The sequence below is a fragment of the Emydura macquarii genome, unplaced genomic scaffold, assembly GCF_026122565.2.
Source record: "Emydura macquarii macquarii isolate MOO-44397 ecotype Brisbane River unplaced genomic scaffold, CSIRO-AGI_Emac_v2 contig_18, whole genome shotgun sequence".
NCBI classification, from domain to species: domain Eukaryota; kingdom Metazoa; phylum Chordata; order Testudines; family Chelidae; genus Emydura; species Emydura macquarii.
In genome coordinates this window covers 742,562-761,300 of record NW_027130155.1, presented here as the reverse complement: position 1 = coordinate 761,300, position 18,739 = coordinate 742,562, and the positions used below count along the sequence as shown (strand labels likewise).

At 41.5% G+C, this 18,739-nt stretch overlaps 1 protein-coding gene across 2 annotated transcripts; it reads left to right on the top strand.

Annotated features, from left to right (window-relative positions):
• Nucleotides 1-11,660: 11,660 nt before the first annotated feature.
• IL12A (interleukin 12A) lies at nt 11,661-16,211 on the top strand. 2 transcript variants are annotated; one of them, XM_067531252.1, is made up of 6 exons: nt 11,692-11,735; nt 11,953-12,104; nt 14,452-14,559; nt 14,667-14,708; nt 14,811-14,915; nt 15,697-16,211. In XM_067531252.1, exons 1-6 carry the CDS (start codon nt 11,714-11,716, stop codon nt 15,862-15,864), a joined length of 597 nt encoding a protein of 198 aa, XP_067387353.1. In that variant the 5' UTR covers nt 11,692-11,713; the 3' UTR covers nt 15,865-16,211. The 2 variants fall into 2 exon arrangements, with proteins under 2 accessions (XP_067386602.1, XP_067387353.1); XM_067530501.1 differs by having other exon boundaries at nt 11,661-12,104.
• Nucleotides 16,212-18,739: the final 2,528 nt, after the last annotated feature.

The window sequence follows — 18,739 nt, the reverse complement described above, 5'->3', positions numbered from 1 at the left end:
TAAAAATACACTTATCTGATTATGGAGGGAAAAAGCTGTCCACATGGTGGGAAGAAAACATGTCTCTGGAAAATAGTTGCTTTCCACTGGGGAATATAAAAAATAAACTTAATTAAAGAAGCTGCTGTAGACAGATAGGAGTGGAGACCATTGTTGAAAAATGACATGTCTATATCTTATCGCGGGTTCTGTAATCCCTGACCGTAGTTTATTTTCCATTATTGTCATTCAAGGTTTGTCATTAATACAGATTTTTTTTGTGTTCTGCCAACAATACAGATGAAAAAACTGAGAACTTGTACAGCAGATTTGTTCAGAACGCAACTTTCTCCCATTTTCCAGATTCCTATTAGAGAATCCTCCAATTCTGATAAAGTTACTGATCCATAATATCGTTGTTCAAGGGAAATCTCCTTTCCAGGGGACAGTATGCCACAAATCCTGTGGCTGTGATCAAGTCTGACAGTTTCATAACAAAGTTAAACCTGATCCTCAGGTCAGTGGCCTGCATCTGACGTTCTCTGATTATTTTTATTTCCTTTCCAATGTGGCTGTCTGCATTAGAGTCACAAAATAAAGATATCAAATTGTCAGCCAAGAAAGTGAAGTTAAAGGCCTAATCTATAGTTAATATCCTAGACGTGGGTATTACATTGCAGTGCAGCACTGAAGAAACTAGATTCACTGAACCTTCAGAAGCATCTCTAGAAAGGAGCACTAGTAATAGACAGAGAACTATAAAGTATGAAGTACAGAAGGATAAAGGTGATTAACATACATACTTCTAATGTTACTACAGCTAATTAAGGACCCAGTGAAGGAAAACATCCCTATTCAAAAATGTTACTTAAGCATGTGCTTAATTTTGAAATAGTAGGACTTCAGAACAAGCATATGTTTAAAGTTAAGAATATTCTTAAGTGCCTTCTGAATTGGTGCCTAAACCAGTAGCAGCAGGCAAAAATGCTATTCAGACTTACGTAGATTCCCTTAGGTTTCCCAAGGCATGATGCCATCAGATATACCCAGCATGAGCCTGATACTGGTCTCATTTACACTACTGTAAATTACAAGTAACTCCACTGAAGTCAGTGGTGTTCTAACGTTATGAGAACAGAACCAAGGCCTATACAGCTTTCAAATTGATACTGTTGGTGGTAAAGTATTGTCTCTTTTCCCCTCAGGGACACTCAATGCACAAAAATGATAAAATCTTCAGTATTTCTAGAAGCTGCAAAAAAAAAAAAATTGTGCACAAATAATCAAAGCAATTACAATCGAACCCTACATCTGCAATTTTATTGGCCACCTTAATTTGCAACACTGTGGTATGCAGAACTATCTACAACTACTTACAGCCCAGTTTTGACACATTTGCTCACAAAGAACATCACCATCCTCCAAAAGCAGTCCCATTCATTTCAACAGAAATACTTATGAATTAAGGTGATATGTGGTTCGGCCCCACAGAGCAGAATCTGGCCCTACATAACTGGAGAAACTCATGTAAATGAGACAGGAGAAGATAACATTATTATATTGTGAGTAGCTGCTCAATGAAATGTTCTGAGCCTACATATCACCACAGTACAACAGCAGAGATTATACAAAACTTTAAGTATACTCAATATTCCATTCTTTGTGCTCTGTTCATTATCTGAATAACATTAAAATTTTGGGTAAATTTAATGCTGATCAACAGCACTGGAGACTGAATTTCTATGTTTATCCATAGACCAGAGTCAGTGCAAGCTTTCTCTTCTATATAGATTTTTATACTGTGTTCATCACAGTAGTATCTGAGTGCTTTCCTGTAATGCATTAGGTAACGTGACTATCATCTGCCACGTGCTATTTGTTGTTTCATCCTCTCCCAAGAGGGAGAAGCTTGCGCAGCAGAATGTCTTGTTTTAGTAGTGTATCTTTTTTCTTAATATAAATATACCTGTTGCTATGTATTTGTGTTAAAGAAGGCAAGGTCAAAGAAATGGAGGTGATGTTTGTGATGGTCCCAGTGGCGCACTGTGGGTCTCCAGTGCCGGGGGCCAATGCTTGCATTTGCACCCCCCGTCCTCCCTGTCAATGGCAGCAGCAGTGCCCCATGGGAGGGGATCTGCGGACCCATTTCCCGCTCTCCCCCACTCCTCCCCGCTGTGGGGGAGGCGGGTGTGGCTGGGAGCAGGACTGACAGGGGCGGATGCCCCTGGGCCACCTGGCAGCGAGAGGGGGGGCATGACAGGTTCTGCCCCAGAGCCCTGCCATTGGGTTGGCTGCCTGGCCCCTGCGTGGCTGGGGTCCCCATGGCTCCCTGGTGTCATTAAACTTCCAGAGCTGGGCTTTCTGTGAGTATAATCATCCCCTGAATGTGCCTGGGGCAGCAGCCCCCTCCCTCATCTGAGCAGCTCTGTGTCTACTGATGTCACTGATGCTCCTGCCTTTTTAACACATCAGCATGTGAAGGTGAGGGGCAGATCATGATGAAATCTGCAGCACCTTCAGACTAAGCACAGAGCTTGCTGAGAGCTTCCTCCCACCAGCTGAGCGATCCTTTCAAGATTGAAAAAGTGCTCCAGCCCTGCTATTGGCTCTGCCACACCTCTGCATTCTTATTGGCTGAGCAAAGACTAGGACAGCGAGAGGAGGGGGGAAGAGGAGCAAGCAACCTCATTGCTCCCAGCCCTGGCTGGTGAGGGAAGGGGAGGAGGGAAGAGGAGCCAAGCAAGCAAGGTCGCTTCCAACTGTTAGGAAAATCAGGGTGGGGCAAAAACCTCCTCCCCCTACCCTACCTCAGTGGTGCCCCTATGCCCAGCGTGGGGCCAGAAGGGCCAGGAGGACACTTGCTCCCTCCGCAGCGGGAGCCCTCGGCAGCCAGGTGGGGATGTCAAAGCCCAGAGGCCCCTGGCCACCTGCGACAGCGGGGGGGGGGGGGGGTGGCTTCTCCAAGGAGGGCTCGGCCAGCGCCCCTCCCAGGCTGGAGTCCGGGGGGATAGCCCCCGCCCTGGGTACACCACTGGATGGTCCTTAGTTCCTGGAGGAGTTCATTCTATAGTCTTAGACCCCCACGCCCCTCCGAGAAAGTTCTGTCTTCCACAGAGATGAGTTTTACTCTAACAATTGAGGGTTCTACTGTGCCAGAGAACGCAGTTGTCAATTATGGTCTTGATCTCAGAGCTTCAGATGCTCTGTTAGATATCCTGGGCACGGGCCCTCAACCACTTTGAAGATAAGTACTGAATCCTTGAACTTAATTTGAAATACTTTGGGAAGCCAGTGCAGTGAGTGGAGTACAGATTTGATAGTTTGTGGTAGCCTCTGTCGCTGAAGAGATGCGGTGCAACATTCTCAGTTAGCTGGAGTTTCCTAAATGCTGAAGGCTTCATGCCCACGTGTACTGAATTCCTGTAATCCATTTGAGAGGTGACAAAGGCATGAATTAACTGGCGCCAGGTCTCCATCCGCCAGGTTGAGACAGAGTTTCCTAGCCAAGCAGAGATGGTAGAAGCTTTGCTATGCTGCTCACAAGTGTAGCTCATCCTTGAGCTGGAGGACTCATCTCTAGATCTTAGGGTGTAGTTCAGTCTTCATGTCCACTTAAACCTTGACCTCTTGGCTGAGGTCGCCAAATATAGTAGTAGCTTTTGTGGTGCAGACCGCCTGTCCTCTACAGGTTAGGCTGAGATCAACAACATATTTCATATGAAAGGACCACAGGATAGTACCAACTGTAGGCCAATTGCAATCTGGGCTGGAGTCATACCAGCAACCCAGAAGTGAAAGACTCCATGGGCCAGATCCTTAACTGATGTAAATTGTTGCAGTGCCATTGAAGTCAATGAAATGATACAGTTATACACCAGCTGAGAATCTGGCTCCATATCCTATTCCGCATCCACTGAGACATCCAAGCCCAGATCTTTAATGGTATTTAGGCACCTAGCTCCTATTGAAATCAATACCACCTAAATACCTCTAAAGATCTGGGCCCCAGTCTAGCTCTTTTATGTCTTTTCTTCTCAATTAAAATTTCAGATGTGAGGAAAACTTATAAATGACAGTCTCGTCCCAAATTAATCAAACTGTGCATGTCCCTTTTAGAACTGTTTGCTATCCAATTTAAATCACATTAGGAAACATTACGAGCTGGATCCTGACACAGTTTCAACAGAGTTCTGTGTTTAGTTTTTTCTGTTTCATTCTAGAGAAAAAAGAACTTTATTCCTACAGTACTAGATACAAAAGCTTGGTTGGAAGACTCAGCCATGTTACTTTTCATGTGATCCATTTAGCCCTGGGGAACTCAAATAAGAGAAGTGTGCACCTCTCCTGAGAAATGGAAGAAAGAAAATTGTGTCACCCTGGTTGTGGTAAAACTTCAAAAACAAGATTCTCACAACAAATTTTTTGGTGGCCTCAAAGTTCGGCCACCCACTCTTGCTGGTGGCTGCTCTGACAAACCTGTCTCTCTGTCCCTGACTCCTGCCCCAGGGAAGGGGGTCGGTAACTCACTGGCTGCCTGCGGCATCCCAGGCTCTCCATATCCCAGCCTGGCGGGAGCAGGTGAGCTAACAAGGGGAGCGCCCTGTAGAGCAAACGCTGCAGCTGCCTCCACTGTCAAGACCTTGCGCACCGCACTCACCAGCCGTATGTGTCTCCAGAGGTGCTGCCCGGAGGCTCCGCGGAGGTTACATGGTGCAGGGCGCCAATCCCTGCTGACACCATCAGTGCAAACACCAAAGCGGTACATCTCACTGCCGATGGTAACAGTTATTCAGGAGCAACAGCTGGGGACTGCGGGAAAGGGCCTCTGCTTTGCCTCCCCCTCCTCCCCAATCTTTGCTCATGCTTTGGAGGCAAAAAAATCAGCTGGTGGCTGCATGCGGCCACAGTTGCCCTATTTGAGAAACACCTGATCTAAACCAGAGAATTAAAGAGCAAGAAATTAGTTTCCTATTCATAAGATGACCAGCAATAACCACACTCCTAAGCACCAAATTTGTGTTATGTCATAGTATATTTCCAGGAACTGCCTAACTTTTTAGAAGAGTGTGGGTAGAGAAGATCCTTTTTCTCATCATTTACAAATCCAGTCTTCAAAACTAAACTTATTCTTTGGTCTCTTCTATTTGGCTTTCTTTTTTATTATTATTTTTTGTTTCTTTTTCAATGTTTGAAAGTATTGCTTTATTGACACCAGTGTAATCAAGAGCAAGACCTCTCTTCTTTGATCACTGGATTGTTATAGCTTGATATCTATCTGCTGACCACAGAATGATCACATCTCACATCCTATTAAAATTGTATCTTTCTTTAAAAATATATTCAACCCTCTGTAATACGGGTATCTATCTACATTTCGGGCCTTGACTCATGAGAATGTTTCTGATCATCATTCTGGCTTCATAGCCTTTCTTTTGCCTGATGAAATGACCAATTGGCAAGACATATATGATATGATATATTCAATATATGTGATTTTAGATTGTAAGCTCTTGAAACTGGGACTGTGTTTTTCCCTTTTTGGATGCCACTATAATAAAAATAAAGTATTAAAATCAAAATAAAATATAAAACATTAATAATATGAGGATTGTAAACTGTTTTAGCCACTCATTAAGCAAACTCACAGTACACCCAAGGGAAGTATAATTATTTCCATTTTACATATGGCTAAACCGAGGCATTAAAAGGCTACGTGATTTTGCCAAGATCACACTACAAACTGCTGGCAGAGTTAGGAATGGAACCCAGAAGTCCTACCTCTGACTCCCCTGCTCTAGCTATTAGACCACACTTAACATAAACCAGATAATACAGACCTTCTGCTAAAAGAGACAATTGCTTATACAAAAAATGAACTAAGCATGAGGCAAAAATGCATTGCCAGAGCAGAGTGTGCACAGCACTGCTCTTCAGTACCCTTTGCTGCCAGATCCATGAATTCTCAAGATACTCCCTTCAAAGTCAGCCTTGCACTGTTCTCTACTGCATATGATGCTGTAGCTAACTGCACATAGCTAGAAGTGAAAAATAGAGCAAATGATTGTTTAGAATCAATTACCACAAAAGATCAACTGGTGTGTGTGTGTATTCTTATTTGGTACTGCTTTCCTTCATATAAGAATGGCTAAGGGCCTGATTGTCCTGGCGGGGAAATCCCTGTGGGACATGGGGCTGACAAGGAAGAAGCTGAGCCTTCTCTCCATATGGGAGGGGGAGGATCACACACAAAGTGTCCCTTCCATGCACAGATCTCTGTGGTATGATCAAGACCTAAAACCTGAGAAGACCAGACCTCTACATGTAATTGGGCAAAATACTGTTCTTTTTAGTCAAGTGAAACGTATTTTTTGTTGAGGAGTTACACATACAAGAAGTGTGGCAAAGGAATGCCTAAGCAATCAGTCATTGTCCACATTATTTGCCAGGGTGAACTGGCACAGCTCCATCTAATGAGAAATCTCATGCATTATTACTGAAGACAACATTATATCTTACTTTCATCATGCAGAGAAACCTGGAGAGCCTAATAAATGCCTTTTCAAGAACACACACTCATGCAGATTTCCAAAACCTGTTTCACTTCTATGCAAGAAAAAGTTTCCTAACTAAATTAAAACCACAGCCCACAACCTTAATGACTTGCCAAAAAGTGGAAAATACACAGTAAAACTGGAAAATTATACAGTATTTGTATTCTAGCAAAGCTAGTCTCTACACATACCACAGGCACATTATGGGAAATAAGATGTCAATTAAAATAATAATATGGATCTGGAAATTCAATATAAAACTTGTTAAAACTCTTGATTCATTCTGCTCCCATTGAAGTCAATAACAAAACTCCCATTGACATCACTGAAGACAGGATTGGACCAAAAATTCTCAAAGCCAAGAGATGACAAAGCTATACATATCGAGAGAGTGACACATATATAATATAATCTAATATTAAAACATTATGTGATCATACAAGCTATACAGCTGTGCTTTTTCATAGTCCATGACACTGTATCACTGTAAGTTTCCTGAGCTTTTGATAATCAGAAACAAAACTGAAAAAGATTATTATTTGCACATTTTATTTGGGTATTTTTATTCCTCCTCCATTACATTTTTTAAATAAAAATTATACCAAGCTACAGCCATGAATTGTGGGAAAGTGCAAAGGAAGCACAATATGCTAGTGCTGAAACTGCAGATGATGGTCAAGCTGCAGATTTCCATAGTATCTGCCTACTGTGGTGCCTGCTTTTGGCTTATCATTTAACAATTTGTTGGGGGGAAGGGAGGGTTGTTTTTGTTTCGTTCAAAAAGCAGCCACTAGTTCTTGGCTATTCCTCATATCTCCACTGGCTGGGGTGCAACTCATTACAACCCCAGTTCCTTCTACATAAACCCAAGTAAATGGGTTTTGTGAAGAAAACTACTTTGGGGCTGGCAGGGATTGTAATACATTCCCCAATCTGAAGGCAGAGCACAAAACATCTCTGCAATCTTTACACTGATGTATTCTAACATCTGGGTTATGTGATAGGGGCTATAACTCCCTCCACACACACAAAATCACTACGCAGGGATCTATGGAAATTTGGGGCCTCATTCTCCATTGCCTAGCAACTTGTGAACCCACTTGCACCTGTGTAAAGTAGGTGTAAAACACACATTTTGGTTTGATATCATTTTACACCCTCACTTTACACAGGTAAATGACTATGCAAAGGCAATACAGAATAGCACAGACTTCTGTCCTGTCCAGATTTCCTTCTGGACAGATTTCCAGATTTCCTTCAGAGGAAAGAAAATAAAAAAAGAATATATAGGAAGTGGGGGGAAATCCCTTCTTGATCCCCTACAGCAGTGTTTCTCAACCTTTTAAGAAGCAAGTACCCCCTAACTTCTGAAAATTTTAATAAGTACCCCAACACTCAATTTTCCACAGGATTTTATATTAAACAGACTAATGTGAACCATATATTGGAAGAAGGGCTGAGTATATAAGGCCATGATATGACAGCTGTCAGATCTAGTGTGGGTAGGGTTACCACCTTTACACTAGAGGTGCACAACTCAAGAATGTACCTGGGCTAGAGGTGATGTTGGACAAAGCTAGGAGGCTTTGAACGGCATGCCAATGTTGGGGAATATAAAGTGCCATGCCAAATGTTTTGCCATAGATTTGAGAGGAGGAAGGGGTGAGAGAGAGACAGGGAAGGAGCGTGTGAGAGAGAGAGAGGCAGGAAAAGAGGATAACTGCTAAAATCTGGGGCTGTCACAGAGCAGTGAAATTGACAAGTTTTCTGGGCACTGGGCTTTGAGCCAGGGACTGGGGCTGCCACCTGGGCAAGTTGCAGGTGGCTGCCGCCTGGCTGCTAGCCCGGGAGGTGGGCGACTGCCACCCAATCCGAGCTGGGGCAGAGAAGGCTTCCGCATTGGCTGGGACCCAGGGATGTGGGCAGGCGGCTGCTGCCCATCTTCAAGCCAGGGCACTGGAGGCTGTCCCTTGGCTTGGAGCCAGGGCACGGTGCTGCCACTCAGCTGCGAGCCCAGCTCATAAGGTGCAGGAGGCTGCCACTGAGCTCCCACCTGGGAGCTGGGACCTGGTGGGAAGCAGGGGGCTGCTGCTCACCTTCCCCAGAAGCTAGCGGCTGCCGCCTGCCTCCCAGCTCAGAGCTGGGACCTGGCAGGAAGCGGGCGGCTGCCACCCACCTCCCCCAAGAGCCGGCGGCTGCCACTCACTTCCCAGCTGGGAGCTCGGACTGGATGAGAAGCGGGCGGGTGCTGCACGCCTTCCCCAAAAGCCGGCAGCTGCTGCCCACCTCCCAGCTGGGACCGGATGGGAAGTGGGCTGCTGCCCCCCGGCTTCCCCAGAAGTTGGCAGCTGCTGCCCACCTCTCCTTCACTGTGTTTTTCCCCCAGTACCCCCTGCCTGTGTCTTGCATAACCCCAGGGGTACGCATACCACAAGTTGAGAAACTATGTCCTTACAGGTGATTGGCTAACACCCTGCGGCTTGAGATTTTAGGACCATAAAACATGAGACGAAGAATAAACAGTTTACCAGGGCATTACACCACAGGATTTCAGGACATCAACCAGGAACTTTCCAGGCAAAGATGCTCTAAGGCCTAACATCTAAAGCCTAGCTGTAAGAGCTTTTCTGATTTCATGCCCCAAAGCAATTTAATTGAGAAAAATCTCTTTAAGTGACGCTGCAGAGCCTGTTATAATACTGTAAGAAGCTCTAAGAATTTTATTTGCTTGCCCCTAGAACTTTTTAAACCAAAAGATGATCCCATACCTAATATGATCCAATTGCATGATCTGTTGTTAGACCAGTGCCCTCCAACTATTGCATATAATTGTTTTTGCTCGATTTACATATAAAATAAATAATTTTAGATTACTTTTTGAGAATAAATTTGCTTCATATTTTTAGCGCTACACATTATATATGGCAATTAATCATTACTATTCCGTTTGTAGTAGATAATCCAAGAGTGCAATGAGCAAAATGTCTTTTAAAAGATTATTCTACATATATTATAAATGACTGTCATCCCCGCTCCCCAAGATTTCTGTAACTATTTTATACTAAACAAATTTGTTTTTTGCCTTTTATACCAGAAAGTGCAGGTTGCTGCTATTTCTTATGCATTCACACTTTAGAAAAAATATTAGTAATGTTCGTCCTTTGCATATAGTACATTACATATTTAGGGACCAATGTTCCAACTGCAGTCAATAGGAGAAGAATGGGGCCCTTACCAGTTCCTAATTTGTTTATATTTCCCCTTTAATATGATAGCCGTTATTGAAGGACATTATATGAGACAATGCAATGAGATTATAAACAAAGGATCCAATGCTAGGATTTCAAAGTGCTTTGCAAAGATTTAATGATTTAAGTGTCAAAGCACCCATAGGATGTAGAGAAGCATTATCTCCATTTCAAAGATGAGCAAATTGAATCACAAAAATGTTAAGTGACTTCCCAACACCACACAGCAAGAAAAAATGACAGTCTATAGCAACTAGATCTCCTGACTTCCAATACTGTACATTAACTACTAGAATATGCCTTCTATCTACAACAAAAGGAAGTTTGCTTATCATATTTGTTTGTCTCTCCTTACATGCTAATATCATCCTGCACGCATAATGACATTTGAACCAATTCATGACACAACATTATGATGCAATAATACAAGCAGTTTTGTCCCCAGACCTTTTTCCAGATATTACAGTGTCTGGCACTGGTCCAAATGCTAAAATAGATTTGAATGTTTTAAAAAATGTATCTATCACTACGAAATGCTCCAACATGTGGATGAAGGGTTCCAGGCTGAGTAGTAGCCAGCAAAAGAAAACAACAGAAGTGCTTCACCATTGCTTACCTTTTACAAAGTGGTCATATCATAAAAGCAGAGACTATTTAGACCTAGGGAGGGAGATTTATGTATTTAGTGCATTACAGGGAGTTAAATTATGTTCTGCTTCAGCTAATATTTTTGCTTTGCTGCTTGTGGAGTGCAAAAAAGAAAAGGAAGGCCTAGCATATTTCTTGATGATTCCATTTCTTCATTAACATCCTGATTTAACTGCAAGACGTATTTTGGAAAACTACACTAACCTGTATCTATGTTGGCCCGACACTTTATTCACTTCTTCCTCTTAGCATATGCGCAACATGCCTCAGGATGACCAGGATTCATCACCATGACCAGGATTCATCACTGAATTTGGTCCGCTGCTTGGATCATTAGCTTTTCCGGCTTGGGCCAGGTACTGATGGGGAGTGTGACTTGAATGCTGATCCCTCCCCCCCACACTTTATTCTTTGACATATTGCAACACTGTCACATTAATTCTCTTGCAGACTGGCAGGATAAACTCCTTGTGTATGATGCTGTGTCTGCACATCACATCACAATCGTGATGAAGCTGTATCGGATTATCATGTTTCATCAAAGTGACATCCTATTATAATACTTTAGATTTCTACAGCACCTCTAACCAAAGGATCTCAAAGCACATCATAAAGGTAGATGCACTGAGTCTCCTAGTGTGAGGTGGGGGAACTATTATTATCACGTTTTCACATGGGGAAACTGAGGCAGGGAAGAGTGACGTGACTCACCAATGGTTACCCAGCGAGTCCTGGCAGAGCTGGGCATTGAATTGCTGACTCCCAGCCCTGGGATTTGCTCACTACAGCCTGCCCATGCTTCACTCGGCCCCCAGCTTGTTTCTAAGGCCATGCTACTCCCTGGCCAGTGGGCCCCGCACGCAAGTGCAGCAGGGCAATCTTTCTAGGGACAAGGGACCACTCAGGCAAAGAAGGCCGGGCCGGGGCCCGTGGCAATGGCAAAGTCCCCTCGGCCTCTCTCCTGGTGCCCAGGGCCCCAACCCGCCCCAGGCGTGGCGCCGGAGTCCCCGCGCCTCTCGGGATTCCCTGCGTGCCGGCGAGGGGCCAGCGGCCAGGCCCGTGCGCTCTCTCGGGATGACTGGCCCGGGGTCGCTGCCTCCCGGAGGAAACCCGAGAACCGGCCGCGTCCCAGGGTTTCAGCTTTGACCGAGCAGCTGATGTAGAGAAAGAGGGAGGAGGGAAAGTCCTAGCCTAGCCCGGGTGAACCTTCGGCTATAAAACGCCGCTGCCGCCAGCCGCCTCAAACAGCGCTCCGGCACCAGCAGACCAGCACCGCCACTAGTCGGCATGGCGAAGCGCAGCAGTCCCAGTGAGTGACCGACCAGTGCCCCGCAGCGGCCCAGCCTGGCAGCGCATGGACCGCGCCAGCAGGGGCGCACGCCGCGGCCCCGTGCGCTCTGAGTTGCGAAAGGCTCCGGGCAGGGAGCGGGGAGCAGAGGGAGCACGTGCGGCCGTGTTGTTCCTGGGCCCTGGCCCTGGCCATTTCGCTCCCTCCCAGGTTAACGCGCGGCCGTTCTTCGTTTCAGGTGCCTGCCTCGTCGTGACGCTCCTCTGCCTCAGCCTGCCGGGCTGGGCAGCGACCTCGCCGCTGCCTTCCCCGAGGCCCAATCTGAACGACTGCCTGAATGTTTCTAAATCCTTGGTCGCCGTGGCGAACGAGGCGCTGCACCGGCTGAAGGTTTGTCTTTCTTGCCAAGTCTTCCCATCCGTCCTGGGGCCGTTTGAAAACACATGGTTACTTTTTAAGCGAACCTGCTCGTCCTCAGTCTACCGAAGTAAACCCAAGTAAAACAGTACCTGTCGCCAGGGTTAAATCAGAGCTGCTGGGACTAACTACTGAGGAAAAAGTGGGAGTGCTGTCAAATATGCAAACTAAAGGCACCAAAGGGGAGGCAAATGTAGCTTTGTGTCTGTACCTGAATGTGTTTGGCCAGATTCACGGTATTGTGCAGGGGAGTAAGAATGGACTTGTGGTGAAAGGGTCAGATACCCCCGGTGACTGGTGCACTATGAAAAGCTGGGTAGAAGGGATAGGAGTAATTCTATGGTGGTTATGCCCTGGATGTGCGCTATAATTTTAGGCAAATTGCTTGGCCCCATTTATATTACAAATCTAACAGTTCCCTGCACCTTTGTTAGATGTGGCTAGGTTAAGAAGTCCCATCTACACAACAAATAAAAAGCATGGTAGGACATTGATCATGGTTCGTGACCCTGACCGTGAGTTGGGAGTTTTTGATGCATAGTGCACAGACTCATCTTCATGTTTTTTCAATTTTTAAAATAGGGAAAATAATACATACCTGCCTCCTAGGGGTGTTGATTTTATATGTTTCCAAAAGAGTGTTTGAGTACTCAAATGGAAGGGGCTGTAAGAGGTTTTATTTCCCAACCTGTGTATAGCCCTACATTTGTCTCTTCAGAATTGTGTGCCTATTTGGTTTTATTTTTTGTTTGCTTCAACTAGTCAAATTTCTATGCCTGTTTTTAACCATATTCATTTTTTTGGTATTTCCAGAGAACTGTAATAGTTTGTCCTTAATTTCCTTACCATTTTTTTCTTGTTTGTTGTTTCATACTTAATTTTCATTTGTGCTTCCAATCCTTTTTTTATGATTTTATTTTATTATTTTATTTTATAGTTTGTTTTGTCCTTTCATATGTGTTATATATACTGTCAATTAATCCTTGCCTGAAAATAAACTTGACTGATCATATTCCAGTGGTGCAGGGTTTAAATCAACTGGGACAAATTCAGAGGTGATAGATATGTTAGTATGAATTGCTTGTTGGTAAGCATGTGTATTGCTGAACCCAGTACAGGGGTTGACGCCAGCTGTCCTCCCTTCATTATTTCTTGGTGGTTTAAAGTTCTTTTTTTCCTTTCTATGACAATTTATTTGGGAATTTCACATAACAGCCTAAGTTTTTTTTTAAAGCAGAGAGAAAATCAGATTAAGGCAAAAGAGATGGTCTGCATCACATATCCAGTATTCTACTCAGTAAAAGTTAACCTAAATAGGCACTTTAGGCTTAATTACAATTAATAAAGAAAATACCTTACATTTTCTCAAGACAACTTCTTCCCGTCTTTCAGCCTGACAGACACATATCTCTGTCTGTTGGTCACACACACTGCCTCCCTCTGATCTGTGTCTTTCTAGTGTTTGCTTTTATTTTTTCCTTATCTGTCCTGTGTGAGAGATTTTTTCCAACCCCTGTTCAATTTGGTTAATTCATATGTAGTCACTATCTCCTGTAAAATTTGCCACAAACATGCAGTCCACTGGACAAACAGGTAGTGTGATAGCAGCTGGTTAGAGTTCAAACACCCCAGTCTGATAATCCTCTTGCATTATCTAAGAACACTGTGGGTTGGAGGAGGCATCTTTTCCTGTCCCATGTCCTTTTAGCTGTATATGTTGCTCTCCTTTTTTTACCATCTCCCTGGCACAGTTGAACTGGTTGTAGTACTAAGAGGAATTTGTTTCTAAAATTCTCTGGCATAAGCACAGGCTTAAGGTAGAGAGGCGAAGAAACTAAATAGTTCCATCACCTCAGCGAGTCAAAGGGTCATTCATGGTTGGCCATTGGGCAATGCCACTTGTCCATGTAACTGTTATTTGTCTTTCTCTTTTTTTTTTTTTTTAAGTAATTTTTAAATTGTAAGCTTTGGTATATAATGTTCTGAGTGCAGATTCATCCTCTTAGAATGATTTAGAACTTTAGCATAATGGAGGCAATGTAATCCACTGCAACACAGACAAAATATAAAACTATTTACAACCTGATCTTGCTCCCAGAGAAAATGATGGCAACGTTTCCTTTGACTTTGGTTTTAGAGCATGTATATTTGCTATCTCCTTTGGTTAACCAGAATTTATAGGTGTGAGGATATACAAGGAGGTTGCTGAAGCACCTTCAGTTGCCACAAATCACTTACTATCCAGTATATTTTTGCTTATAAACAATGCCCTGCAGCATTCTGTGCCATGATTCAATCAATGTCCCTTTTGTTTACATAGGAGCTTGGCACGCTAGGATTTGAATGTACCCTTGAAGAGGTTGATCTTGAAGATATCACTAAGAATAAAATCAACACAATTAAGGCTTGTATGCCAGAAGAGCCAAAGGTATTGCAATAAATAAAAATCAAGTTTCATCATGTTTATATGGAACCATCATGTAATTCATCACAGTGATACAGAATGGTCATATTCATGGTGTCTTTGATTTTCAGACTGGAAATTGTCCAGCACTGGGAAGAGCTGATTTTGATAAGGTAAATTGCCAGTCTCTCAAAAGAGAAAATCATTTGCTTTTTGTTTGTCTTTAAAGCATAAGAGCACTCTCCAATATTTCTTAATCCGTGTACCTTCTGCAGATTGAGTGCCTGCAACGTATCAGTGAAGATCTGAAGGCTTACAGGGCAGAGTTCAAGAATTTCAATAACCAGAAGATGCTGGCTACTATTGACAAAATGATAGAGGTATGTTTTTCCTTTAAATTGCCTAAAAGATTTATTTTATATTATTAAATGGAGCTCTGGTCTATGTGATTCTTTCTGTAGTTTCCCAAATAATAAGCTACTGTGGAATCTGACCATTTACAAAATTGACTGTGATTTTTTTTATAAGACTGAAGAAAGTTTCTCATCTCTGTATAAATGAGTTCTTACTTTGATACTGCATATTACTGTATTAAAATACAGTAAACATACCAGTAGTGAAATTTTGTTTTTTTAACTGGTATCTTACTTTACGTCTCCCATCTGTACCATGAGATGTCTTTGTCTGTGTGAGATAAGACTGGATTTGGGTAAATAATTAATATATATTAATAAGAAATAGGGAACACATGTAACATGCTTATTATTAACAAATTCTAATAGTTGGTGGCAATCATATTCCTACTGGAAAATAATTGCCTTTTTAATAACATATATATCCAGATACATTGGAGATGCTAACAGCTGTCAAATCAGCTCTCCCTGATAATCCTTTAAAGGCCCAAACCTCCATTCCTCAGTAGGGAAAAAACTATTACATCATTAGGCATGTTTGCCTGCATAAGTAGTACAGGTTTGGGCCTTAACTATATAAATTGTCATTATTACTATCATAGTTTACCTTTACATAAAACGTTTTATTTTTAATAGTTTAAATTAAAAATTTAAGCTAAACATTTTATGCATATTCAAAGACTGATGTATATTTCTACTCTAAACATGGTTAAACTGTCTGACCAACCCACTTTTTTTTTTTTTTTAGGCTATGCAAATTAACAGTGAGAATGTGGAGCCACCATCTACAAACACAGGATCAGCCTCTTTCAAAGACAGAATGAGATTATGTAGTGTTCTCCATGCTTTCAGAATTCGCACTGTGACCATAAACAGGATGATGAACTACTTGAATTCGCCTGGAAGTTCATCATAATCACTGAAACCTCTTTCTATAAAACATTGAATCAAAACTATTTTTGTATCTGAGGAAAACATATACTAGGTTCTTCTTTCTGAAAGACTTCTGTGTGCAGAACGCTCACTGAAGTCAGTGGAACTTGTACACACAGAGGGCTTCCAGGATTGGGACCTGAATTTAAGAATATGGTAATATTTCTACAAAAACTTTTCAAGGATTAAGCAGAATAATATTTTACAAAATTTGTTATGATCCAAGTTGTCTTGAGCAAATTACTATCCGTGTCTTTTAAGCTAAGATGTTAATTCTTAACATTTCTAGAAAAAATAAGCTATATTGTACCAACATGTTCTCAACATACCAAACACTGAAGTATAACTTATCTTGAATTATTTATTTATACAGTTGTAAGTTTTTATAAAATTATTATATAAATTGAAACCTATTTATAATATTCCTAACTTATTTATTGTTTAATAAATTTATAATTTGTATAATCAACTTTGGTCTCATTTATGAATTAAATCCATCTAAAAGGGACACTGTCACATTTGCAATTGTGTTTTTAAAATATATTTAAATATTTGCTTGTAAACTGTATATCACTGGGAGCATCCAAGATTAATACTGGAAAAAAAATCTAATTTTGTTTTCATTATTTATATTGGATGTATACTTTCAGACAAGACAATGGAAGTAGACTACTCAGTTGCATGGTTTATAGTTTTCCAGTCAATGTAATAGATTCATAGAATGAAATCCTGGTCCCACTGAAGTCAATGGCAAAAACATTCTATAATTAATACTATACAATAAATATTTAAGGCCAGAAGAGATCATTATGATCTAGTTTAACCTCCTGCATAATACAACAGGTCATAGAATTTAACTAGTAATCCAGGTAATTTACCAATGGAACTAAAGCATATTTTTTAAAAAGGCTTCAGTTTTGATTTAGACACACTAAGCGATGGAGAATTTACCATATCTTTGGATAATCTCTTCCAACGGTTCTTAACATTCACTGTTAAAAATATACAATTGATTTCCTATGTGAACTTTGGTCACTGCTATGCCTTTGCCTGTTGAATTAAAGAGCCCTCTAGTAAAAGAAATTGTCAAGTTTTCAGGCCCTAGTACAATGCCCCAATGTTTGGGTTGCAAAGGCCACTGAAGAATTTAAATTCATTTTTAGGAAAAAAAGCAATAAAAATATTAGTAATAGAAGCATTTCTGTTGAATTTAGTTATGGTATCAGCTAGTTTTTGTTTTTTAACCAAACCTAAAGCTTGAGTCAAATTTCACTGGACAATGTTTCATTACAGAAATGTAACCAAGGATTTACCTCTCCTTCCGCAGAGGTCGAATTCTTGTTCCCTCCATATTTGAGTGTAGCCATTTACAACTCCTTCCTGCCTGGGGGAGGGCAGGAGAGGAAATGCATCGACACCACAGAACAGACATTCATACTGTTGTAAATTTTAGAATTAGCCCAACTGTTCGGCATTAGTTCAACGGGTACCATATTTGTTATTGTCATGCTACTATGATGGAAATGAAGGTCCTTTCCGTGGACTCACTAGTACATAGTGTTTATTTACTAATCGTTTTATATATTCCTTTTAGTATCACATGAATATTGATTAGAGAAAATACATCATATTGCATTTCCAGTGTTTTTCTTCATATTACACTCAAAAGTATGTCATTCCTACTTAAAATGGGATTACACATGCTATGCTAGGGGGAAAAAAGCTCGTTGTCTTCAATGGGGGCCAGGATTTCACACTGTGTATTTAATATTTAAGTACATATTTAATACTATAATAATTCAATTCTATAAAGTATGTTATTAAACTAATTATTTAACTACCCGACTAACTAAAAGCTGATACCAGCTTATCCCCTCTGAGTGGGATGTAGCCTGCTGTGGTCTTGATTTTAAATGTGGAGACAGACAATACCCTTCTTTTAACCATTGAAAAAGATCCCCCTAATACCAGAGATGGACAGGATAAATTACAAATAGCTTCCTCGGACTTTCATCATTCAGGAACAGACTTTGCTTCATGGTACAGTGTGAAGGAAATTACTTGATACATTACGACCAGTGCCTCACTGCTGCCACTATTATAGTCTCTGAAGTTGCAGTGCATTCAGTACTGTGGCTGGTGACACTGCATATTTTTGGTATAAAGCTCCTGGAGACATGATCGTGGTATGGCCTGGTATGGAATAAAGATGGGAGGAAGTCAGGGTTGTGTACCTTTATAGGCTCCCTGAGAGCTTAATATTTAACATAATTGAAAAGCAGCTCCAATTTATGTATAATCGGAAATTCAGTACCCATATGTAATGTCATCTCATGAAGGAAATCAGCTGTTTTTTTTGTAAAATCTTAGTATTCAATAAACATTAAATAATATTTTTATAAAAAATTCACAAAAATGTCTGATACTGTCACAGTCTTTCATATAAATAAGGCAGTCTCCTTTCTCATTCTCATTAGGTAGCACTTGGCCAAACAGGTAGCCTCACTGGAGCCATCTTAAATAATCCAGTGTGGTAACATTTGAAGGTTAAAGATCATTTCAATTAACAGTCATTCCCCTGTACCCATGCTGAACTCCACTGTAGTATTGGGACCTTAACCTTCTTTGCAATTAGATGGAGTAGGTTCATATTGTTTACATTCTATACACAGCAGTTTACCTTTAAACAGGAGGGTTTGTTACATTCATGAAGAAGCTAGGAAGCAATGACACAAGAAAATAAAGTATAAATATTCTCCAAATAAAACAATTTTCTAAAGTGCCTTGTTTTGTAATTCACCACGTTCATTGCATTCAGTCTTATTTGAACATAAATCAATATTAACAGAGATAAATTA

Coding starts and splice junctions, on each gene's coding strand:
- IL12A (XM_067530501.1), top strand. CDS start 11,781: ATGGACCGCGCCAGCAGGGGCGCACGCCGCGGCCCCGTGCGCTCTGAG. Junction 12,105..14,451: donor AGGCGCTGCACCGGCTGAAG/GTTTGTCTTTCT, acceptor TTGTTTACATAG/GAGCTTGGCACGCTAGGATT. Junction 14,560..14,666: donor GTATGCCAGAAGAGCCAAAG/GTATTGCAATAA, acceptor TTTGATTTTCAG/ACTGGAAATTGTCCAGCACT.